Source organism: Typopeltis vanoorti, chromosome 26 (assembly GCF_054136105.1).
Source record: "Typopeltis vanoorti isolate ZY-2024b chromosome 26, IOZ_Tvanoo_1.0, whole genome shotgun sequence".
Taxonomy (NCBI): Eukaryota; Metazoa; Arthropoda; class Arachnida; order Uropygi; family Thelyphonidae; genus Typopeltis; species Typopeltis vanoorti.
Genome location: NC_143574.1, coordinates 12,838,066 through 12,864,958, shown reverse-complemented (window position 1 = coordinate 12,864,958; position 26,893 = coordinate 12,838,066). Strand labels below are relative to the sequence as shown.

At 35.4% G+C, this 26,893-nt stretch overlaps 1 protein-coding gene across 2 annotated transcripts in view; it reads right to left on the bottom strand.

The window, feature by feature from the left end:
* Window positions 1–2,059: 2,059 nt before the first annotated feature.
* Window positions 2,060–26,893, bottom strand: part of LOC150092336 (F-box/WD repeat-containing protein 4-like) — a 122,439-nt gene continuing 97,605 nt past the window's right edge. For both annotated transcript variants that reach the window (XM_090415059.1, XM_090415058.1), the window contains 2 exons: window positions 18,420–18,555; window positions 2,060–2,810 (listed from right to left, as the gene is read on the bottom strand). In XM_090415059.1, coding sequence (XP_090271185.1) covers window positions 2,637–2,810; window positions 18,420–18,555 — 310 coding nt within the window. In that variant the 3' untranslated portion in view covers window positions 2,060–2,636. The remainder of the gene's footprint in view (window positions 2,811–18,419; window positions 18,556–26,893) is intronic.

Here is a 26,893-nt window from a genome sequence, read left to right as displayed (position 1 = left end):
TACAAATCAAACTTGAAGGAAAACCCTTTGACATTGCTATCCTCCAGGTGTATTTTCTCCTAACACAATGTGATGAAGAGGTGCAAAAGGTTGCAAAAAATAAAGACATGATATTCTCATTATTAAAAAATCTTAAATACAAAGGTTGGATCAACGGGAAGAGGAGTGCCTTCCACTAACTGGTAATAATTTTGGATTTGTTGGTATGAATAACAAGACATGTAAGGTTAAGTTTTTTAATCATGATTTGATAACAGCAGCTACCTTTCAAGAATCAAAGAGAACTATATACCTGGAAAACCAAGATGGTAAAAACAGAAACCACATTGGTTTATATAATGATTATTATTATTATTAACATCTGACCTTCATGGAGTCAGAGACTCATCGTGGGAGATACATGCTATTGAACACAATGCTCATCCAACCGTGCTTTAAACTGATTCAACGTGTCCACATTCACAACACATTCAAGCAATGCATTCGACTTATCAACAACTCTCCATGGAAAGAACCTTCTCCTCATTCCTCAGCTCACACCCTCCTTATACAGTTTTCAACAATGGACTATTGTTCTATCCACCCCCCTCCCTCCCTCCCATTCTATGAAAAATCTCCTCTATGTCAACCTGATAACAACCCCTGACTAGCTTACATGTCTCAATCATATCTCCCTCTCCCTCTTCACGAGGCTCTGCAACTTACATTCTCTCAATCTGTCCTTGTATTCCACATTCTAAAGATCACTGACCACTTTTGTGAATCTATTCTGGATCCTTTTCAACATATCCTGGTCACTATGAAAACACAGTGACCAAATCTGTGCACAACAATCCACTGAGGCCTTATACAATGGCATCACAACCTCTCTATTTCTGCATGTCAGTGTCCTCCACATCATTGCCATTATTTGATGCAATGTCTTCACAATTTGTGCAATGTTGCCCCTGAATTCCAGATCCTTGTCCACCATCACTTCTAGATCTCTCATCTCCTCTACTTCTGTTAAAGTTTCCCCAAAAGGGTATATTTTGCATTCCATCATTGCTTGCCAAATCTCTAAAGTTTACACTTTGCAACACTGAATTGACAGTTCCACTTACCTGCCCATTCATGCAATCTATTCAAGTCCTCTTGTAAGGCCATAACACCCGCTTGACTCTGCATTTACTCTCCCCAGTTTTGCATCATCTGCATATCACTAGTTAAACTCATCCCAATATCATTAACATACAAATTGAACAACAATGGTCCCAAAGTTGACCCCTGCAGCACATCACTAGTGACCTTTCTCTTTCAGGATTCCACACCCCCATATACATCTGATACCTATTCGAAAGCCAGTCACTGATCTAACTCAGAAGTCTGTTATCCAATCCCAACTGATTCGATTTATTTAAGAGCTTATCGTGTGGCAGTCTATCAAAAGCCTTTGCAAAATCTAAGTACACCACTGTATATGCATCTCCCCTGTCCAAGGTGTCACCTTGTTATAGTACATAAGTAAGTTAGTGAAATATGATCTCCCTTTAATAAACCCATGCTGATAACCACAGAGAATACTGCTGTTATCAACCCATTTCTCTATGCTGCTGCAGATCCCCACACAAAGTAACAAAAGAAGGCTTAATCCTACACCAAGTTTGGTCTGCTTTCATTAAAAATCTAACTGCTGCAGACCTAGGATACTATATGTGTGATGCTATAAAACATGACAGCAGAAACTAGCATTGTTCCAACATGTATACAGTGATTAATTTAACATTTTTATTCTGATTATTTATTTATATGTATGAATTGTTTCTAGTATCTTTTCTGTACAACTTTTGCTAATACCCCTGATGATGTTAAGTCTGATGACTTACAAAACTTATGGTCTCAATACTGAGAACTATGTACAAAGGATTTCTTTCCTTCTCTCCCCTAAAAGTTTTTAACAAATGCCAAAACTGTAGAGAATACTTAAAAATGTAAAATTACTATTTGGCATGTATGTGCAAGTTTCCATAAAAATTGCAACACTGCAATCTGAGAATAGAAGAAAAAGAAAAAACTGGGATGAAATAATTCATTTAGTTTTATTTCAATGACATAAAAACTGAGAATTAAAAATTTTTTTTCTTTACACAACAAGAATAACAATAATAAAACAGGCACTAATAACTGTAAAATAGCAATCAGTGCAATTTTTTACACCATTACAACAAATTATAACAATTCATCTATTGCAAGTTATTCCATTTATAGTCAAATCTTGAGATTCATATAATAAAAAAAAAAACAAATTCATCTTTAAGAAACATGATAAATAACATGCAAAATTCTAGAAATAAAGACTATTTCTTCACTCTTACCCATATAACTGCTTTCAGAACAGTTAATACGGTTGGAAGTGCAATACATTTTAATAACTGTGTAATGTTATTAGACAACTGCAACATTAGTTACATTCATGGCAATTAAATGAAACATGTTCAGTTCATTAAAAGGATATATTTGCACTTTAAAGTAAACTTTTTATGTGATGTGCAAATATTCTTAAACACATTCAACACAAAATGAAATTCTTTTTTTAGATTTTTCTTTAGATTTTATTGTTACTAAACATATAAAATTCTGTATTCTATAAACAGTGACTAGTTTTCAAGTAACCACAACTTAAAGCCATCATATACTGATCTCCAGTTCTGCATAGAATAATAACCGGAGAATGAAAGTAAAGTCACAGAACGGTCCAGGGCAACATACATGTGGCATGGGTCAAACGTAACTGAATACACTGGGCTGTTATCATGGCCAACATAATACATCTACAAAATAAAAAATATTAAAAAAAAATAATATATCTCTATATATAGATAGCATTAGAAATTATTCATTTAATTCTAAGGTTTCCAATTATAACTTGAGGACCAGCAATATGCTTGTATGTATTAAAGTAATACTGGTTCTACAACCTTCCATGGATGGGAATGAAATTTATAAATGCTTGGCATTTAAGTGAAAGAGAGAACAATTAAAATTATTTTACTAGATTTTTTAATATGTTCCAATTTTAAATTGTTTAAATTCTCAAAGTTAGAACTTTGCGATGGATAGTATTTCAGCATCTTACTTTATTCCTTTATGGTTTAATTTTCCTTCATTAGCATGTGCATTAATGAGTGTATTCTTATATTCTCTGGTATTCACAATGTGCTGTCTGCCTTTTCTTGGAAGGCAAAACTGTTTTCAGGAAAGAAAAATTCTCTGCCCAAGTCAGAGATCAAGTAGCTCAAGACCTATGTGGATTAAAATTTTGTTTACAAAAGTCCTATCATCACAAATGGGATATGAACTCAGATCTCTTTCCCAACCAAGTGACATATAGTAAAAAATGCTACATCAAAGTGTCACTAAGTGTAATAACAAACAATTCTTTTCTGTATATGTCTCGAATTCACAACATGAATGCAGAAGAGCAAAAATTCAGTGCAAAGTAAGTCTCTCAATTGTGATTTTTTGTTGCAAGTAATTTTAAAAATCAAGAAATCACATCTTCATTAGTATCCAAGCTTGTAAGGAAAAAATTCTCTCTCTAGTCAATTTCTTAAGGAAATTTGGAAATTAATTTATATTGGGTATATTTACATATACCCAATATAAATTAATACTATTCATCTAGTTATTAACATAACTTTATGTATGTATATCTTCAACTATAAATAATAAAATGGCAAGTCAGAAAATACAAGCTAAAAATGTTTTATTTACTTCATTTACTTATTTTTTAATTAGTCTGGATGGCGAATAAATGTACAATTATACACATGAAATTACATGATTTTGAGATATTTAATCTGGAATAATCAATGACTATAGCAGGTTAATAGAATGAATAAGATCATAGAACTGATTACAAGATAAGATGAGGAGCAGCACTGTAATTATTTTTGTGGGATAAAGGTGTAGCAAGTAAAGAAATTCAAACTGATGGCATGTGGTGACTGTTCCCCCCCCTTCCCCCACAGCAAGGTGTACAAGAGCAGATTTACATATTCAAAAATGGAGCAAGCAAGGTTATATACATCTCAAAGTGATGGACAAAGAACAATCAATGCAATAAATTAAATATGCCAAGAAATTATATTCTTGGTTCCATTCCTTGTCCAAGCATAAGCAAACAAAGTTTGTGCATGAAGCATCTTCAAGACTGGGCGAATTGTATATAGAGGCCAATGACTTCCCATCAGTTGCTTCAGTATCCTAGAATGCAAAGCACAGATTTTTTAGGGTGTGTATAATGCTATGCATTATAGAAAGGGCCACTACCCAAACTGGTTTTGACTTTTATTAAGGTCTGATCAGTGGGAGCAAGACCCAGAAGAGAAACCAAGGTTGAAGTAATGCAGAAGTCATATATTTCCCATATACTAGTAGTGAAAAGGTGTATCACTTTATTATTAAATTACTCTGGATAAGAGATAGATGTTGAAAGTTTTTTCACTTGGTTAAACTATATGACTTCTAAATTACTTCAACCTCGGTATCCCTTCTGGGTTGGCTCCCACTGACGAGATCGCAATAAAGGTCAAAACCAGTCTGGGTAGTGGCCTTTCCCATAATGCATAGCATTATATACACCCTAAAGAATGTGTGCTTTGCATTATGGGATACAAAGGCAATTGATGTGAAGGCATTGGCCTCTATATACAAGTAGCTCAGCTGTGAAGATATTTCACATAAAGTCTAGTTTCATATGCTTGGACAAACGATTAAACCAATATAATTTCTTGGCATCTTTAATTTATAGGTTAACCAAGTGAAAAAAACTTTCAGCAATGGACACTTTAATGCAGGGGTGGCTAACCTATGGTGCATGCGCCAAAAGTGGCGCATTGCATGATTAGAAGTGGCACACTGAACCCCAGAGAAAAATTAAAAAAATTTTTGTATACGTTTTATATATATATGTATAAACACACAATTAACCTACCACTGAATTCTAGAGTGTGCACTTATTATACTTGTTTGATCTTGAAGCAACAGGCACCGGCAAATGCTGACGTGTCACCAGTTACTCAATCAGTTTACAGCTGGCTCTTGTGTCATAACGTTCAATGAACTTCTGATTCGATGTGAGTGAACAATTCCGTGTTTTCAAACGTATGTGTTTTTATTAACAGTTCTTTAAGTTTAAAAATAAATGTTTTCATTTTGAACGCATATGTCAAGTTCTTGCCTGCTCCCCTAATTTGCTGATTACTGAAAACTGCAATTATTCGGTGTATTTGTATGTGTGTGTTTTTATGTTTTTTTTTATACAATATCTTTCCTTTTTATTTACTTATAGTAGGTTTATTCCTAAAATTTAACTGATCATCAGCAAAGCTTTCGTAATGAGGATGTTTGGGTTGTGTGTGTGATTGCCAACTGATCGAATGTTTTATGGCAGGAAGCGATCTCGTATTTCATCGGACATAATAGATTACGAGAGAGAGACGAACACTCTCTATGAAAAAAAAAATATATATGTGATTTTTAAACTTACAGAACTGTATTAGGCTTTCATGAAAACCAGAATCTTATCTTAAACTTGTAGAACTGTTTTTGAATGTCCATAATGTTTAAAACAATAAAATAATTTAAATAAATTATTTAATAATAAGCTTTACTTTTTGAAATATTTTTTTACAGTCAGTTACCCATTACTTTGCAAAAGAAAATGAGCAGAAGAAAAGCAGAAGGTGATAGCAAGTGCCAGTTTAATGAACTCTGGCCAAATAAGTTCTTATTCATTGCGGGTCCTTCAGGAAAACCGTTGTACATTGTTTGTGAACGCATTCTCTCAGATAATAGAAGACATGATCTTAACAGACACTATAGAAAACATCAAGCTGAATTAGAAGAAAACTGAAGTTAGTTCCTGAGTCTGAGTTGCGGAAAAAATATGTGGTTAAGAAAAAGGAAGAAATAAAAAAGAGACAAAATATATTTGTGAAACAAAGTTGTGAAAGTGTGGCAATGCTGGAGGTGTCTTATGAAATTGCCTTTGTGTTGGCTAAAAAACACAAGCCTTTCTCTGATGGAGAGGAAGTTGTTAAGCATCTCAAAAAATTTGCAAAATGTCTTGGTGATAAGAATGTTGAAAGAAAAGTAAACCAAACTGCTCTGTCCAGGCAAACAATTACAAGACGTATCGAAGAACTTTCCCATGATGTTACTGAGCAATTGAAAGACCATGTTCATGCTTGTTCTTTCTTTTCTTTAGCCTTGGAGGAATCTGCTGACATATGTGATGTAGTCCAATTAAGCATTTTTATAAGAGGAATTGATGGTAATTTTAACATCTTTGAAGAACTTATTGGTCTTGAGTCACTTCATGGAAAATCCAGAGGGTCAGACATATTTGACAAAGAAAAGTCATGTCTAGAAAATCAACAACTAGATTCTAGTAAGCTCATCAGTATTTGCACTGATGGAGCACCGTCAATGGTAGATAGAGTTTCTGGGACTGTAACTTTACTTGAAAGGTTTTTAAGTCATTCTCTACTAAAGTATCACTGTATTATACATGAAGAATCTCTGTGTGGAAAAACTCTAAACTTGAAGCATGTTATGATACCAGTTGTAAAGTGTGTGAATAAAATTAGAGCAAGAGGATTAAACAGAAGAGAATTCAGAGAATATTGTGAACTTCTAGATGTGGAATATGGTGATCTCATCCTTCATTGTGAGATGTGCTGGCTTTCTAAAGGACAAGTTCTCAGTAGATTTTGGAAGCTGAAAGAAAGTGTTCGTAATTTTCTGGAAGAGAAGGATGAGCTGCATGAGGAAAAAGCCCTGTTGTGTGATGAGAAATGGCTATTTGATTTAGCATTTTTAGTTGATATTACCAGTCACCTCAATGATCTAAATTTGAAACTGAGGGCAAGAACAAATTGTTTCCTAGCTTAGTAAATGACATCAGTGCATTCAAAATGAAATTAAAAGTGTTCATCTCCCAGTTAGAAAACGGGGATTTAAGTCAATTTCCACATTTAAAATAACATAGTGAATCTGTTGAAGATAATGGCAACTTTACAGAATATACTGAGAAACTCAGATTATTGCAAGAGTCCTTTAGCAGTCGTTTTAGCGATTTTGCCGAAAAAGAAGACTGCATACTTGCATTTATAAATCCCTTTTCGTGAACAGAAAATCTTGACGATGCCTAGTAACATACAAATGGAACTTATTGATCTCAAAACCAATTCTTTATTGAAAACTAAATTTAATGAACGTCCATCACTCCCAGATGCTTCTGATATAATTAATTTCTGGCGATCGTTGTCCTGTGAACATTTTCCAGAACTGAAAAAATTTGCTCAGAGTTATATCTGTCATTTTGGAACTACATACAGATGCGAACAAGCATTTTCATCAATGAAAATGATTAAGAACAAACTACGGTCGTGACTGACTGATTCAAATTTGAAAAACTGTTTGATGCTTTCTGTAACTGATTTAACTCCAAACATTACAAGCTTAGCAAAAACAAAGCAATTTCAAAAGTCTCAATAAAATAATTAATATTTATCTTGTCTTTATATGAAATCCTTTTATTTAAAACTGCTAAAAGTCTATATTACCATATATATAATAAATCATTTTATGCATAACTGTTAATAAAATTAGTTTAATCCTTTATCCAAGTGTGAGCAAACAAAGTTTGCGCCTGAAAGTATCTTCAAGACTGGGGTAAGGTGGTACAACACCAGGACAACTCATTGCAAAGGTGGAGCAAGCTACCAACACTCCTATCTCAGTATCTCCTATAATGCAAAACACATCTCCTTACGGATAAGTCTAATGTTATGCATTAAGGGAAGGGCCACTACCCAGACTAGTTTCGACCTTTATTGAGGTTTCTTCAGCGGGAGCCAGGCCCAAGTGGAGATACCAGGCAGAAGCATTAGCAGGTCATCTCCACTATACTCTAACCAAGTGAAAAATAAACTTTCAACATCTTTCTCTAAATCCAGAGTAATTTATTAAAAAAAAAGGGTGGCACACCATTTGGCAACTCCTATAGGTGGAGATGACCTGCTAATGCTTCTGCATGGTATCTCCACTTGGGCCTGGCTCCCACTGAAGAAACCTCAATAAAGGTCGAAACTAGTCTGGGTAGTGACCCTTCCCTTAATGCATAACATTAGACATATCCGCAAGGAGATGTGTTTTGCATTATAGGAGATACTGAGATAGGAGTGTTGGTAGCTTGCTCCACCTTTGCAACGAGTTTCCCTGGTGTTGTACCACCTTACCCCAGTCTTGAAGATACTTTCAGGCGCAAACTTTGTTTGCTCACACTTGGATAAAGGATTAAACTAATTTTATTATACTCTAACCAAGTGAAAAATAAACTTTCAGCATAACTGTTAAATATATCCATATTACCATATTTTACAAGGGCTGAAAAGTGGTATAAGTTTGTATGGTGCATCTTAACTAAAAAATGAAAAAAATGACGCATGAACTATAAAAGGTTGGCCACCCCTGCTTTAATGTAACAAAATACTGTCACCCTACATTTCATTTAGTATGTGGGCTAAGATTTACATAATTCACTTCTGCTATCTACAGATCAAACATGGTACCTCCAGTAAATAGAGTAAGTTCTACACTATGCCATGAAACTCATCTATAACCAAGTTCTTAATGGATTAAGATGCTCTGTGATTTATTATTATTACACAAGACCCCTCAGAGTCAAAGACTCATCTGGGAGGTTCTTTTATCATACACACAGCTCATCATACCTTGCTTTAAATACACTCAAATTCTCTGCAGACACCACATTCTGAGGCAAGGCATTCCAATCATTCACAACTCTGCATGAAAAAAAAAACCTGCTTCTCACTTCCCTACTTACACCCTCTCTATACAGTTTCCAGGAAATGACCTCTGGTTCTCCCTTGATCTCCCACTATTTTCTGTAGAAATCTCTCCAGCATTGATCCTATAACAATCGTTTACTAACTTGTAGGTCTCTATCATATCTCCCCTCTTCCTCCTGTCCACCAGACTCTGCAAATTACATCTTCTTAATCTTTCCTCACGCTCAACATTCCAGAGGTTAGAAACTACCTTAGTCAGTCGCCTCTGGAATCTTTCTAACATCTCCTCGTCCTTTGAAAACCAGGTGACCAAATCTGGGCACAATAGTCCATGTGTGGCCTAATCAAAGCCTTATACAATGAAACTAGTAGTGAATCTCCCTACTTCTACAAGTCAGTGTCCTCCGCATCATTCCCAGAAGCTTTGTGTTGTCTTCACAATTTTGGCTATGTGTTCCCTAAATTTCAGATCCTTATCCACCACTATCACCCCAAGATCTCTTATTTCCTCCACCTCCAACAATATATTATCACCAAGCATAAATTCTGCTTCCCATCTTTGTTTTCCATTTAAAGCCTTACATTTTGCAACATTGAACTCACATCCCCATTCCCATGTCCAATCACTCAATTTATTCATGTCTTCTTGTAAGGCCATAACATCTTCTCTACTCTTCATGGTTCATCCCAACTTTACGTCATCTGCAAACAACTGAATATCTCCATCCAAATCTTCACCAATATCATTAATATACAAGTTAAACAGTAATGGCTCTAAAACAGACCTTTGAGGCACACCACTAGTGACTGTCCTTTTCCTGGATATCACTCCCCCATACACAACTTGTTGATAACTCACAAGTTGTGTATGGGGGAGTGATAGGATAACTATGAGATATCCAGTCTCCAATCCAATGCACTAATCTAATATCCAACCCCATCCACTCTAGCTTGACTATCAACTTATCATATGGTAATCTATCAAAAGACTTTGGAAATCTAAGTATATTACTGTGTATCCTTCTCCTCTGTCCAAGGAAGCAGTCGCTTTATTGTGATAAGTAAGTAGATTACTAACACACGACCTCCCTTTAGAAAATCCATGCTGTCCATCAAAGATAATATCATTGTTGTCAACCTAATTCTGGCTCCTAGTTCTCACAAGCTTCTCCAACAACTTAATCACAACACCTGACACACAGATAGGCCTATAGTTTGATGCTTGAGTTCTATCACCTCCTTTATGAAGTGGCACAATCTTGCCCTCCTTAGGAACTTGACTCAGCGCAAAACTCATATTAAAAAAATATGTCAAGGTGTTGTGCCCCCTTTCTTATAAATTCTTATATCTCTATATCAAGTCGTTTAAAGTGATGTCTCTTCTACATGGGTCACATAGTATCTCTATCACACAAAGAAACAGCCTCAGGGTAGAGCCAAAATTCAATGTGAGAGAGTCCTCAAACGTTACTTCTCTTAAAATCCCAAGAAATTTGTATTTTTAGACTATGCCACTTGGAATTATTACATTAAAGATAATAACTCAATCAAGAAATAAGTTAGAAGATATACTCATGTGACCTAGGGTTGCAATCGTAGCCTTAACCTTACTCAATTAAATTCCCACGCAGATCGGTAATAAGTTTCACAAGCGGTGCATCGAATTTTATACACAGACTCATGTTTAGTTAATTTCAAGCAAGATTTATTAGCTTCTAAAATTACAGTTTACATACATGAACAATCATCACTCTAAATAGACACATTCTAATCTAAATCAATTAAATAGCTAAACTTCATCAGGTATGATCTCTGAACATAATTTTCCTCAAGTAATTCACACACAAGCTAATAATTCTTTAACATCTAGATCACTACTGAATTCCATTAATTAATTTCTATACTAACAACTGGTAACTTTAAGCATTCTTCAACACACAAATATTCAGATTCACTTAATTACTATTCACTAATGACTTCTCATAAAACACAATTTTCTTCAGATAATTCACACACGAGTTAATAATTCTTTAACATCTAAATTGCTACTAAATCCCATTAATTAATTTCCACACTAACAACTGGTAACCTTAAGCATTCTTCAACATACAATTATTCAGATTCACTTAGTTACTATTCACTCATGACTTCCTATAAAACACATGTGCTATAGTCCTGACCTATAATTGTATCTAAATCCTTCACTAACAAAGGAATCACATCATCACACACTCAGAATACATTCATATAAATAACAAACTTTACTTATCTCCACTCGGTAGTATCTCTAATTTTCTGCATCTGTTTCAGTCTATCTTCTGTTTCATTAGGACAATTCTTTGTTTCCCTCAATCTACCCCCAGATTAACTTCTTCATAGTAATTACCAGCCTAGATATCGGGCGCATGCTTCTGCTGACCTTTTAATGGCATGGTCTGCCGTTACTTTCTGGGAATCTAGGAGAGGGTTACCCGCGGTAACATCATCCTAGTCTAGAGGTATCATTTGGCCATCCCTGAACCAGTACCAAGTTAAACCTTCACTACTTGAGGAAATCTGAGAACTCCACACGATGAAAAAAACCCAAAGCGTTCGTCGGGGGGTTCCTAATCCTTTTATATGTTCACCCTATCGGAAATAAACAAAACTTCGCTGTTCATCCAGCACCTCAATTTCTTTTCACATGACCTCACAACGTCCATTCTCTCCTGCTTGTTTACCCCACGCACCAAGCACGCAACCGCTTGGGGCAACAGACTGCTCCCCCCCCCCCGAACTTCGAGCTCATTTTTATTTTTCTTTTACAAGTTATTCTTACATTGAATTTAATATCAACACAAAACCATAACTCTTTTAATTTACACTTTATCTCTGGCAACTTTGCTTTATACATATTTATCTAAATGCCCTTTTTTTTAATTGTAAAATCCTCTTTGAGCTGATTAATTATCTCTTTCTTCTTAAATTAATGTATTCAATATTTTTCTAAATTTCACAATGATACCTACTTAGAAACAAGCATGTTTACTTAATTATTTTCCAGGGTTTTTACTTCTTTGCTCGTTATACCATGATAAGTGGAAATTTAACATTCTTAACTTATCAGGGTATAACAAAGGCCAGTGTCAACTCCCTGGCACATTCCTTCAGAATACATGGTGATATATTATCAAGTCCCACAGCCTTATTAACATCTAGTTTGTTAAACTCCCCATACACCTCTTGCTCACTTACAGTCAGTTTCTCCTCCCCATCAACAACTGCTTTCAATCTCTCCATGAAGTCACATTCACAAGATTGAAAGACCTTTATGAACTGCTCATTAAGTATCTCCACCACACCTTCCGCAACAGCTGTCTTTATACCATTTTCTCCAATCAATGTCATCCTTTCATAATCATTCTTTTTTTTTGCCAGCTACATATTGAAAGAACTCCTTAGGATTCTTTTTGGCTTCATTAACTAACTGCTGTTCATACCTCTCTTTAGCTACCTTCACCAAACCCACATTGCCTGTTCTTTGTAATCCTCATGGTTATTTCCACTTCTCTTATGCTGCCTCCATAAATGCCCTTTTTCACTGTATCACATGCTTAATCTCTTTATTCATCCATTTCACACCTACCTTATTTAACCTTCTCACCCTTGCCTTTTTGTGGGAAGTAATACAGAGCTATGTTTTACTAGCATTCAAGTTGATCAAGTTTTTTGTTTTGTGATTTCATAACAAGTGATTTGTTATGAAAGAATTACAAAACTATATTATATATACAAATATACTATACATATATATATTATATATATATATAGACAGAAGACTATCCAACTATATACAGCTTTGCTACCATATCTATTATATTTTATATGATAATTTAAAATGTCCTTTACATTTACTCAACACAATACAAACCATGAAACCAAGAAGTACAAAGAATAATATATGAACTATGATATCATTTCTCTAATCAAGAATAAAATGGAATATTCTTTATGTGCAATATATGGTGAACAGCCCAACTATGATGAAAAATTTATAAAAATATATCCACCTAGATGGATTGCCATCCCCAAAAATCTCATTAGGAAAACTGCTCAATAAAAATCAAACCATCCAACAGCAGGTGGATATTACTAAAGTATCTTATTGAAACTCCAAGACAACCATGAAAAATTGCATTCAGCAATAGCATTCTTGTATAGTGGCATTAACACAGCAAATGAATCTACAACTGTTCATGAACTGTATACTGCACACAGTTTATTTATCGTCTATTTCATTTTAAATCATGTTAATAAAGATGATCTACTCTAAATATGAGATGGACGAACAAAGTTTTGTAAATACCTGAACTAAAAAATTTTGATTTGTATTGGAGTAGGAGGATTAACATAATATGCAGACTGACTGGATGGACAAAAAAACTAATAGTTGCTTGTGCATTTGTTGAAACATACCTAAAAACCAGAAATCATTATTGAAGCTTTAATCAAACTAATCTGTTGTAAACTGCTGAGCTAAGGATATTCATCAACAGTAACTTTCTTATTTGTTCAATCATCAGTCATCATTAGTTGCAAAGAAGACAACTCATGTATGATGAACATGGATACAACAATCCCAAGGTACCTTATCTGGATCTAACTTTCCTGCATATATCTTCTTATTATTGTTATTATTCTGCTTCACTTGATTGGGAGCATAGGGCCTCTCAAAAAAATATGCATCTGTAAGCTGCAGACTGGTTAACTTGTTTCTTTCTATACTTTTTCTTATTTCTTCTGATCACTTTTTTTTATTTTTATTTTTATTTTTTTTGATGGGGTGCTTAAGGGTCAAAGCTGTATAACTGAGAGGAGACCTCCACATAGCCTTTAAAGAAATGCGGAGAACCGACCAGGGCTTATGACCTAATGTCCAACCATTACCTTCACGTGGTGCACTCTGTTGGGTATCTATCTGGATACTGAACGAACAAGGATGGGCTGGCAATTTGGGATTTAGTAGACCAAATTGTATTTCTATTGGTTAAACCAAAATACAAAATGATGGTACAACATGACAAAATTTCATGCCGGCTGGAGCGTCACCCAGTTAAACAAGACCCCCCCGTTGTTTTCGCCAGGGAACCAGGGTGAACAGCGAAAAGTCAACTACTGGAACAAATCTGAAAACACACCCCAACTCAACATCACCAGAGTTAAAGATGGGTACTATCAAAATAAGAAGCCTGAATGGCAAAGAAATGGAGCTAGCTGAGGAATTAGATAAGTACCAGATCGACATAATAGGGGTGACTGAAACAAAAAAGACCAAAACTGGTGAGATCTTTCTGAGCAATAAATACAAAATGTTATATTCAGGCAATGACAATCAAGGAAAAGAAGGAGTAGTCACAGTATTCAACACAAAATACGAGGCTCATTTTCTTGAATGGTAGGCAGTGTCAAGTAGAGTAAATGTGGGCAAATATGAGAATGAGGAACTGGACAATGAGACTTATTTGTGCCTATGGTCCCACAGAAGGTTCTACTAAGGTAGAAGTGCAGGAATTTTTTGAGGCTCTAGAGAAAGATACTGACACAATGAAAAAAGAAAAGTTGGTCCTTGTTGGAGATCTAAAAAGCAGAGTAGGAAGTGATTGTCAGACATACAAAAATGTTTTGGGAAAATTTGGAGAAAAGAGCAAAGATAATAATAATGGCAAATATCTGTTGGATTTCTGCTCAGGACATGGACTGGTTATTACTAACACCATATTCCAACATAAAAATGTGCACAAATTCACATGGAGAGAAGAGGCAAGGAATAAGAAAAGTCTCATTGACTATGTTATTGTTGATAGTGATGTTTTCTCCCTGGTGCAGGACACCAGAGTGTACAGAGGATTTGAAATTGGAAGTGATCACTATTTAGTCTTGAGCAGAATAAAATTGAATTTCATATTGAAAAGAATGACATGTAGGAAAGTTTTAAAGCGAATAAAAGTTGAGCAGCTCTCAGATGTGAACTGTAGACTAAAATACATTAAGATTATTGAAGGAAAACTGAAAGCGTTTGAGAACAGGAACCAAACCTTGGAGATTCAGTGGCAAGCCTTGAAGAAAACCCCGATTGATTCAGCTAGAGAGGCATGTGGTGAAGTTGTCTGCAAGGATAGAAAAATTAGAACTCCATGGTGGATACAGGAAGTTAAAGAGGCAGTGAAGGAAAAGAAGAAAGCATATCAAAAGTTCCTGGCAAATAAGTCGGCTTGTGCTCTTAGAGAATACAGAGACAAATGTAAGAAAGCTAAACACTGTGTAAAACTAGCTAAACAAAAGTCATGGGAGGACCTGGGCAAGAACATAGAAAATAAATATCAAGAAGTTGGTAAGATATTCTGGAGGTTGTTGAAGAAGTTTAAAAATGGAGGAAAGAGTGCTGTAAAAAGAGTTAGAGATGATAAAGGTTACATGAAAACAGGAGATAAATATATCCTTGAAGTATGGAGTAATTACTTTGAAAATTTGCTAAATGAAACAAGCAGTGATGACAGCACAGTGATAAAACACACTGACCAGGCATGCAGTCAGGAATACATATCCATACTTGAAGTAGAAAAAGCCATCAAAGGCTTGAAATGTGGAAAGGCAGCAGGAGTAGATGATATTCAACCAGAAATGCTGAAGTATGGTGGTATAAAAGTCTTACAGTGACTGCACTGCATAGTTCAGAATGCCTGGACAGAGGGATGGATTCCAGATGATTGGAGTAGAGCTCTCATAGTACCCATATATATTAAAAGGGAAATAAAACTGAATGTGAGAATTACAGAGGTATATCCCTATTGAGTGTTCCTGGTAAGATATATGCAAGTATACTTGAGAAACGGTTGAGAAGAATTGTGGAAGAAAAGCTTGGTGAAGAACAAGCAGGATTCAGGCCAAATAGAGGCTGTCAGGATCAGATCTTCACTTTACGACAAATAGTGGAGAAATCATGGGAATATAACAAAGATCTGTATTTAAGTTTTGTTGATTTGGAAAAGGCATATGACAAGGTTCCAAAGAGAGAAACTATTCAATACGCTACAGTTATATGGTGTCAATGGGGTATTATATCAAGCAGTACTTAGTCTTTATTTGAGTTGTAAGTCAGCAGTTAGAATTGAAGGAAGTACAGGAAGATGGTTTAATGTTAAATCTGGTGTGAGACAAGGATGTACATTATCCCCTCTGATATTCATTATCTATATGGATCACATTATGAAGGAAAGTGGTATTAAACAGGATATCAAAATTGGAGATGTTAATGTCAGCTCTTTGCTTTATGCGGATGATGTTATACTTCTAAATAAATCCACTACAAATCTGCAAGATTCTCTGACTAAATTGAATAACTGTTGTAATAGATATGGTATGAAGGTCAGCAATAAAAAGACAAAGACAATGAAAATAGGTAGAATTGTTGAAAATGTCCATTGTGTTGTGAACGGGGAACCTGTGAAATAAGTAAAACATGATGATGATGATAAATCTGATGCTGCTCTCAAGAAAAGCAACAAGTTTCAACTTATAAAGTATCTTTGAGAAAAACAACCACAAGAGGAACATCAAACATTCAAGAGCTGATGCTACCACAAAATCTGATATACTATACAATTATAAATGAAAGAACATAAAATCACTCTTTTAAGATTGAACTGCAACTCACTGGACAGGCAATTGAACTAATCAAGAAGGAAATATCTTTATATTGTTGTTGGAACAGACAGTTTTAGTAAAATGAGGTAGCACATATTATAAGTAAAAATTAAAAACAAAAATAGTTCTTGTATACTATAGATCTATCAAGATTAGATAGCATTAACATAAGCATTAATGAGCCTAATCCACACCTGACAACATTTCTTCAGATATACTGACCTAACAACAGACACAAATGAAGAGATATAGAAAATTTCATATCAAAAACTTAACAAAAAATACACAAACAATCCCAAAGAAAGATATTATAACATAATATAAAAGCTATAGAAAAGTTTGATCTAGAGAATTACAATTGCAAGCAAGAAAGAAAGACTCTCGTTGACTTTTAAAGTGAAAGAAAATTAATTAATGCAAATATACTAATGATGCCCCAAAGCACCAAATATTCAGTTTGAAATTTGGTCGAAGTAATGAATATTCGGTTGAAGCATACTGAATTCTCCATTTTGTTATAAAAATTTTCAATGTGTACTTTTTTTATTTAAAACATTTGCTTATAAAATTTAATTTGCAATCTTTAAAATTTAATTATGCTTCGGATGAATATTCAGCACTTCAGCCAAATTGAAGAATGAAGAAAAATTAAAAAACATGTAATAATACTTCACCTAATCATGCGATCACATGAAAATAAAAATGAATAAATATGATAAACATGTAGAAAGTTTAAAAGTTTCAAAAACTGACAGGAGAGCTTATGAGAATATAATCTCTGACATCGGAGTTGCTAAGGCTTGCACTACTTAAAAGACACGAGTGTCCATATATTCACATCTTTATTAGTTATTATGATTGAGGTTTCATCCACCTGAGAGCTGTTATGAACTGTTGGTTCTCATCGGAGCTCAGGCAGAAATCTTAAAATGACAAGAATCCTCATCCAATACCAAAGCAGTTCTGTTTCAGAGAACTGTATTTGTCATAAGTAAACAGCAGTTAGTGCTTAAGAATAATTATCAAAGAAGAGCCTAAATGTATTAATTTCAGCGTTGCAAAATAAGCAGATTGATTAATATCTTAATTGATCCTTAATCTTAATCATAGAAGCTTAAATCTGTGCCATAGCATAAAGCACTGCAGGATAAGGATGTTAGTAGTGCATTAGTATTGCAGTAATTTATTGCAAATTACTGCAATAAAACTTTTTTATTGTAGTAATTTTTATTAATCTTGTTTTTGCTCTCTCTCTTCTTTTTTTTTTATTTTGTTCCTCTTTTTTATTGCCTGCTCTTCTCTTTTTGTTTATTTTTTCCTATAGATCATGAAGAGCTGCATGATGCGACTTGCAAGCTATGCTATGGTCATCCCTGTAATAGAGTAACAGCTGAATATTTGGTGTTATGCTAGTATTCCGAGTTATATGAAAAGTTCACATTATTAACTTCCTACCAATAATTTTTCTTGAAATTAGTCTTTTATCTGTCAGGAGTGCAACATTGTCATACCTTATATTTTAATCTAGAGCACAAATTAATCCAGAGGAAACCTGTCAATGGGAGGTTAGTAATAATGTAAACTTTTGCTTCTTTAAGGTACACATCAAGAATCTGACGATGATGAAAAACAATTTATGCTCCAAGCTATCATCCACTAATTTCTTCAATAAATATTTGCATTTAAAATGCTAACATTCTTTTATAGAATCTCTGTATTAAAATGTATATTAGCTCAATGAAAAATGTATCTCACACACACACACACACACACACACACACACACACACACACACACACACACACACACACATATATATATTTATTGCAAGTAATTAGAATTCTAAATCTAATAGTCATTTCAAATAAATGAGCACACCTGAACTGATTTGGTTGTTCTTTTATCCCAAAGTCTTACCAAGCCATGTCTTGATGTACCGCTAAGGAAAGTAATATAATGGTCTGAAGCAAGACAGTATACTACTGAATCATGTGGATCTTCCCATTGCAATACACTGTAATGAAGGAAATAATTATTTAGATTTGTATCTGCATTTTTTAAAACAAATTTTATTCTATATAGAAACTTACTTTACATAGTTATATTCAACAATCAATTTCTTTTATTAGCCCCCCCCCCACACACAGATTCAATAAACAAAAAAAGCTAATAATAAAATATCATGGCATGAAAGGTATCCTTACCTTTGCCTTATTGCAAAGATAAGGATATTTTACAGGCAACGATTCATTTATCTTCATTTAATTAGATGCAATTCTTCACCACTCAATTCCAAATTGAATAAAAATTTTGCAGGAGAAAGTATTTCTAGTTTAATTGCCAAGAAACACAGTACTGAATTATTAATAAGTTATAGCAGGGCAATAATTTCAATATAAATTATTATTATCATTATTCGGGACCTACGCAAGAGGCCCAATCTTACATGACATGAAGTCTATCACACCATTTCTCAAACTCATTCACCATCCACACATTCACAACCCCATCAGGCAATGCATTCCATTATCCAACCCCCACCCTCCATGCAAAATAAAACACCCTCATACTTATCTCCTTTTGCAATTTCCAGGGAGAGCCCTTTTTCCTTGTTCTTTTCCTTTGTACTACTATATGAAAAATCTCCCCATTGTCAGTCATGTAACTCTCTCTCAACAGTTTAAATGTTTCAATTGTGTCCCTTCATCTTCTCCACTAAACTCTATAGTTTCTATACTCTCAGTCTCTCATCATAATCAACATTGTACAGTCTTGATATCAGTTTTGTTATCCATCACTGTATCCTCTCTAAGGTTAACTTATCCTCTTCAAATCCCAGGAATCAGATCAGAGCACAATAACCCAAATGTGATCTTGATCAGGGCTTTATTGGTACACTGCTCTTGTAACTCATCTCTATTGGTTCAAAGTCCTTCTTTAATATTGTAGCAATCCTCTTGGTTATCTTCATCACCTTTATGATATGTCCCCTGAACAATTTTTATTGAGTATCACTAAGATCCTCAGCCTCCTCCTCCTCTCCACATTGAGGAAAGGCTGCATCCTCTCCCCAATGAGAGAATGCAGCTGCTCATTGGGAGATCTCAAATTTCAAGACATTGCATTTAGATGCATTAAATTGACATCCTGATTTGTTTTCCCATCTGTCCATCTTATTCAAATCATCCTGAAAGGCCACCGCATTGCACTATTACTAACAACCCTTTCCAGCATCATATTATCTGCAAACAACTGAATATCACCCTGTAATCCAGTGACAATATCACTGACATATCATACTGAACAGTAATGGTACCGAACCCTATGCAACTCCACTCGTAATGTTTCCAACCCCTGACAGAGCTCTAACATACATAACTCTCAGATGTCTATCAGATAACCAATTTTCAATCTAATTCACTAATCCAATATCTAACCCCATGCGTTTGCAACTTATATATCAACTTATGTAGAACCCTGTCAAATACCTTTGCAGAAAAGGCAGTATATATCTTTCCACTGTCAACTGCCCTCATTATTTTATTATAAAAGGAAAACAAATTACTGAAACAGAGCATCCTTAAAAAAACCCATTCTGACTTTCACATATAATATTACCCTCGTCTGCATAATTTTGTATATGATCTCTAATTTCTCCAAAATCTTAACTACAGAAGAAATACAAACTAGTCTATAGCTTGTTGCCTCCATTCTTACTACCACTTTTAGACAATGGCACTATCTTACCCTCCTTCTACTCCTTGGACACCTGTCTAGTAGCTACATTTTCAACAAGCAGCCAGGTCAATGGAGTTGTCATTTCTTTAGAACATTCTCTTAAAACATATGGTGAAATCCTACCCAACCCCCCTGCCTTATTTACAAAGTATTTTAAGTAGCATAAGTAGCACTCCGCCACCCCATATGCCTTTCCCATCCTTCCGAAATACAGTAATACCCCATATTACGATGCTTCACTTTACAATGCTCTGTAATTATGACCAATACCCATTTATATGATGCTGCATTCACTCATACAGCATTTTAGTGGCATGACACTTCCATGAATTAACTAACCAATGTGCAGTTTTTGAGGACTAAAAATTAGTTTACAACATCGTTGCTCGCTGTATTTTGATGTTGTGCTGTGAATTATACCACATTTTCTCGAATATAACTCGCACTTTTTTCTTCAAAATTTACAGTTAAAAAATCGTGGTGCGAGATATATGAATGAATTTTCAAAAACTAAACTTTTTCAGGAAAAAACTAAATTCACGTTTATAATTAAATCATCAGTATTCATTATAATTTATTGCTCGCATTATTTAAATTTTAATTATCAATGTTATTTACGTGATCGCCGCTCACCTGCATCATGTGATATATTTGAATGAACCTTTTAGAGAATGCTTCTGTAATTAAATTAATTATTTCTGGCAAATCATGTCCCAAGCTATCAAAATCCAGTAGCACAGCAGTTCTAATGATGGTCTCTTAATCTTAATCCATTCCCACTTAATCCAAGATAGAGTAGAAGTCAGTGCTCTCACCCGCACATTTCCTCTATGCATACGATTGGAGTGGTATTAACAAAAGATTGCATGACTCAACAAGAAAGGTGGGCCGATGATTGTTGAGTTGAAATGCTGATTCTCCTTAACCAAATTTGAAAATATCTGAAACAGGCATAACAACATTCACTATCTATTTCTTAAAGTTTTAAACTTTTTTTGTGTGCAAACTAAATGCTAAACTTTTTAATTTCTTTTTTTTGTAAAGTAAAATCAGGGGTGCAAGATATATGCTGTATTTACTAGAATTATATTCTAGTAAATACAGTAAATTGTTTAGAACTGTTATTTTATTGTTGCTAATAAAGGGAAATAAATTTCAAGGTAATGGTGCTGTTGCTTCTGATGAAAAGATGTGTAAATATATCACATTACATACTAAGGTTTAAATGACTGAATTTAGTGATGGTGGTGGTGTATCATAGCTATTACAGTAGTTTGCAACTACTGTAACAACAGTTACAAACAAAGGTAAAGATATTTACTTGCATATATGGTTGCTTAAAAATGTTATTAAACTATTACAGGCATCTATCTACCAGTGATTCACTGTACGAAGGTGGTCTGGAACCTAATGTCTCACATGACTGGGGTATGCTACGTCCTATTTCTATTCCTGTAAGGATATCATCTTCTACCACCCATGTTTCACTGATTCCAATAATCTCTGGGCAGGCTGAGACCATTAATGACACCAATTCACTTCCTTTATTCCTGATTTACTCCTATCATTTATATAAAGAAACATCAATACATTATTAATATTTCCATACACATTATTATTCCCTCCAGACTTCATTTGACTGCAATATATCATAAATTTGCCTATCTTCCAAGTGACTATCCCCACAAGAGGTCACCCCTGTTACCACCCACCCTTGGAACTCTAATTTATCCTGATCTAACACTCTCACTTGCCTAGCAACAATCTCTCCAGATACCTATGTCTTTCCATGTTCAAATGCAGTCCATCTTTCACATACAGTTCTCTTCTATCCTGAAATGCTCTCCAAGAATACACACACATTCTGGACCTTTCTCTTTTGACACATTCTTGCTACCAAGTCATTCATTATTGTTACTCTCTTCCTCCTCCACCATTCTTCATTATCATATCTAGGCAATATGCTTACTATCTTTCTTCACGCACTTTTATGTATAGGAGAAGAGTGTGGGAAGATCAAATCAAATGTGTTTATATAAACAAACACATCTGATTTATAAAACTTTGGTAAATTTTTAAAAAGTTACTTTTAAAACTTTTAACATATACTGGAGTGCACATGACTCAGCCAAATAAGTAAAAATTTCATTCCTCTCTCATGTGAGCTGATAATCCACTAAATGGTAAGTTGCATTTTTCACACATAGGTGGGTCATCAGCTCTCAGTAATAAGAATGTGTAAGAAGAGTGTGAGATACGCAAAGCCTAGAAAGAACAAGTTCTTCTCACTCTATTTCTACATTAACTAGACTGCCAATGCTTAATTTTTTGCTTAATATCATTCAATTTGTTTGTCAGTGCTTCCTGCATGATGACTGCCACTGGACAATTAGCTTTGATCTTTGGAATTAAGGGAAATGAGACTGTAGATGCAGCTACTACATCAGCTCATACTTTTCCATGCCTGTAGTCTGTACAGGGAACTGTCAAACTGTACATGGAAAATGTATAAGCTGATCTAGTAGCTGCATCCGCAGTCTCATTTCCCTTAATTCCAATGTGGCTGGGAATCCAGCACAACCAAACATCAGAATTAAGCATCTTCACTTCGTACAACAGATATAACCCCCCTCACAAAGCACTGGATGTGTATTAAACATAAGAAAGGAGATAGCCTGTAAAGAACTCAAAGAGCTGTATAAATTACACACTTTTGGTGGTGGTTTTCTTTTATATGCACAAGTGCAAGCTGAATAGCATGCAACTGTGCTGTATAATTACTACAATCGAGTGGGATTTAGTTGGAGATAGTAAAATCAGGAAACAGAAGCACAGCCAACAAGCTCTGATAAAGAACCATATAGATGGGCAAAAAATCATTGTGAGCAGCCTTGTGTGCATTAAACAACTGAAGGGAGACAGATGATAGTAGAGTGCAAACTGCCATGGAGGAATGCCGCAATGTTTGGAGTAATGCCAATATCTTCCATAATATCTTTAATAAGCATACCAAAAGGATGCATGGTGGCCTGATGTGTGACATTGAGTCTTCCAACATAGACAAAAGAGCCTACCCCATGTAGAATGTTCTCAGAGAGTTTAGGGCATATTTCAGAGACAACCGTCTTTTTTTTTTTTAATATATCTGGTCCACACATGACCTATAGTGCCATACAATGGACAAGAGGAATAGAAGAAAGAAGGAGTCTGTTCACATTTTGCTTGAACAGCTGAGGGTTGTAATATTTGGGGAAGGCAGAATGGGTGAGACTTTCCAGAAGAGAAGTAGATGGAATAAAAGAGGAGGCAGTGAAGCTGATTCAATGAGTTTTAAGATGGACTGTAAAGGCGTGTTGGTTAGCAGTGGCCCTTGTTTTAATGATTTTGGAGGAGAGTGGAGAAATAATAGTGGCTAATTCAGCAGAGCACTGTCCATGAAAGTATCCATAGGAGAGGAACCGAATGTCTATGAGAAAGGGATTGAAGTGGGTTGGTGAGAAAGGGATTATTAGTTGTTGAAAGTTTTTCACTTGGTTATATTATAAATTAAAGATACCAAGAAATTATATACTTGGTTTAATCCATTATCCAAGTGTAAGCAAACAAAGTTTGCACCTGAAATATCTTTCGGGATGAGGCAACTCGTGGCAAAGGTGGTATGAGTTCACATCACTTGCCTTAGTATCCCATAATGCAAAGCACATCTCCTTGCGAACGTGTATAATGCTATGCATTATGGGAAGGGTCACTACACAGACCGGTTTTGACCTTTATTGAGGTCTCATCAGTGGGAGCTAGACCTGGAGGTGAGATATCAAGGTTGAAGTAATGCAAAAGTCATATTTTCCTTTATGAGTTGCCAAAAGGTGTCACACCTTATTATTAAAATACTCTGGATTAGAGATAGACAGTTGTTGAAAGTTTTTCACTTGGTTATATTATAAATTAAAAATACCAAGAAATTATATACTTGGTTTAATCCATTATCCAAGTGTAAGCAAACAAAGTTTGCACCTGAAGTATCTTTCAGGACTGGGGCAACTCGTGGTAAAGGTGGTATGAGTTCACGTCACTTGCCTTAGTGACCCTTCCCATAATGCATAGCATTATACATGTCTGCAAGGAGATGTGCTTTGTATTATGGGATACTAAGGAAATGATGTGAACTCATATGAACATACCAAGCTCATTGGTTGACTTTTATCACCTTTCTTTAGGATGGATTGAAGAGGCGATACAGGACTGGTGTTAGTTCTGGGAGGGGGACTCATTTTTTAATACAATAGGTGGAATACCATCAGGGCCAGATGCCTTGTTTGTGCTCAGGTTGTTAAGGATTCTTTGGATTTCTTTTTTTGTCAGAAGATTATGGGAGACACGAAGAGAGATGTTCTTTGTGGAATGTAAGGAACTTTGCTCAGGTCATCAATGCAAGAATTGGAAGAGAAGAGTGATGCAAGTAATTTGGCCTTGTCTTTTGGTGAGGTGACTACAGTACCATCTGGATCTGAGAGTGGTGGAAATCCAGGTGAGCAGAAATTGCACCCAATGGCCTTGGAGGGATCAGAAGGAGCAACTACCATTTGGGCAGGAGGTGAGTTTGCAGCATTTGGCCTTTTCAAAGTCTGAGTGGGACTTGATGACGAGTCTTTTACAACTGTTGCAGGCTGCAGTATAGTCAGAGAGGGCAGCTGGAGTTTTGGTTTTTAAGACAACTGTGGTAAGCAGAAGTTTTTTTCTTTTACAGCATTGGCACACTTTTTTGAGAACCAAGGCTTGGATTGTGGCTGAGAGTTTGGACTGGAGTAGGGAATGAGAGCCTTCATTCCTTTGAGGACGATTTCTGTTATTCACTCTGAGCAGATGTCTGGATCAGAAGAACTGAAGCAGTAGTCAGACCATGGGAAGACGGAACAGAAGTCATGGAGGTCCTCTCAGTTGGCACTCTTGTAGTGGCAAAGGACATGAGGCTGTGAACTGGTGGGTATAGTTTGTTCTGTAGTAAAAACATATTATTTTGGTTGTGGTTCATTGTGTTTGGTAAGGAAGAGATAAAAAGGAAGTGGGGCATGCAGTGAGAGAAAGATTTGCAAACACACTGCCCACACAGAGGAGAGTCAGTCACATGTCCATATGTGGCCTTGACAGTTACCCCCTGCAGTTACAGTGTTTGGTCTCCCTCCAGTCACAAACTGGCAAAATACATGGTTGCAGGATTTTTTGCTAACTGTGGTTCGGTTCCATGTAATAACCAGACTCTGGCCTGCGGAACCGTTTTATTGCTATACCCTCGAATAGGAGAGGATCTGGGGCCCTCTACAGTGAGACTGGTATGTCTTTGAGGATATCACTCTTACTGCATATGGGAAGAGTGGGGGGGGGGACAGAAACCAGGACCCCTGCTCTAGCGACCAAACATGACCAAGCAAGGTGGTGGTATTTCACCAGGTGATGAAAGACATCAATTACCTAGAGTTTAAGTGATGGAGCTAATACATATGCTTCAACATAAAGGCTTTGAGTGGGCAATGTGCAAAAGGCACCAGCTATCAATATACCCCGATAGTGGATGGGACTCAACTATTGCAGGTTATTCTACTTTGCAGAACCACAGAGTTGAGATCTGTTATACAGCTTTGTATAAGTGCTCACTCCATTTTGCACTTTGTATAAGTGGAAAATGTACTAAATGGAGTGCAGATTGTGCACTTTGTATAAGTGCACAATCCACACTCCATTCAGTACAGGATAAAGTGTAAAGGAGGTTCGATGCCTCTCTTGCAATTTTTCCTTAGTGTGCAAGGAATGTAAGTTTTTTTTTTTTTTTTTTGTCAAAGATGAGTTCCAAGAACTTGGCTTCTATTGATACTGACATAACAGTCTGTCCCATTCTTAATGCAGAATCTGGTTGAAGAATGCATTTTCAGCAGAAGTATATATAAATAGTTTTTTTTCTGCTGAAAACCTGAACCCATTACTAAGAGTCCATGAAGAGACATGATCAAATGCTTACTGAAGTTGTATTTCAATTACCCTCATCTTAGAAGAGCGACAGTAAGTTGTAAAGTCTTCAATATATAGAGCACTGCCTTACAATGGGAGAAAGCTGTTTAGTGATTGAGTTAACTTTGATAGCAAAAGTGTCACATGTAGGACAGAGCCTCGGGAAACACCTTGTTCTTGATGATATCATCGAAATAACGTACTTCCCACTCCGACTATGAAAACAGAAAGTTTTAATAGATACAGGAAGGTGTCCTGTAAGACCTAGGTAACAGAGATCTTTTAATATGCCATATCTCCAGGCTGTGTCATAAGATTTTTCCATGTCAAAGAATGCTCGAAACTAGATATTCTTGTTTCAGGAATGTATCTCTTATACAAGTTTCTAAATGAATTAAATGGTTCAAAGTTGAAGAATGTCTATGAAAGCCACATTGAGTATTGAAAAGAAGATTGTTGCTTTCTAAATATCAGAGAAGTCTGGCATTAACCATTTTCTCTAATATCTTATAAAGGAACTGGTCAGAGCAACAGGTTGATAATTGTTTGCTTGTGTTAAATCCTTTCCTGGTTTGTGTAGCAATGACAAATGACTTATGCCAAGAATCCAG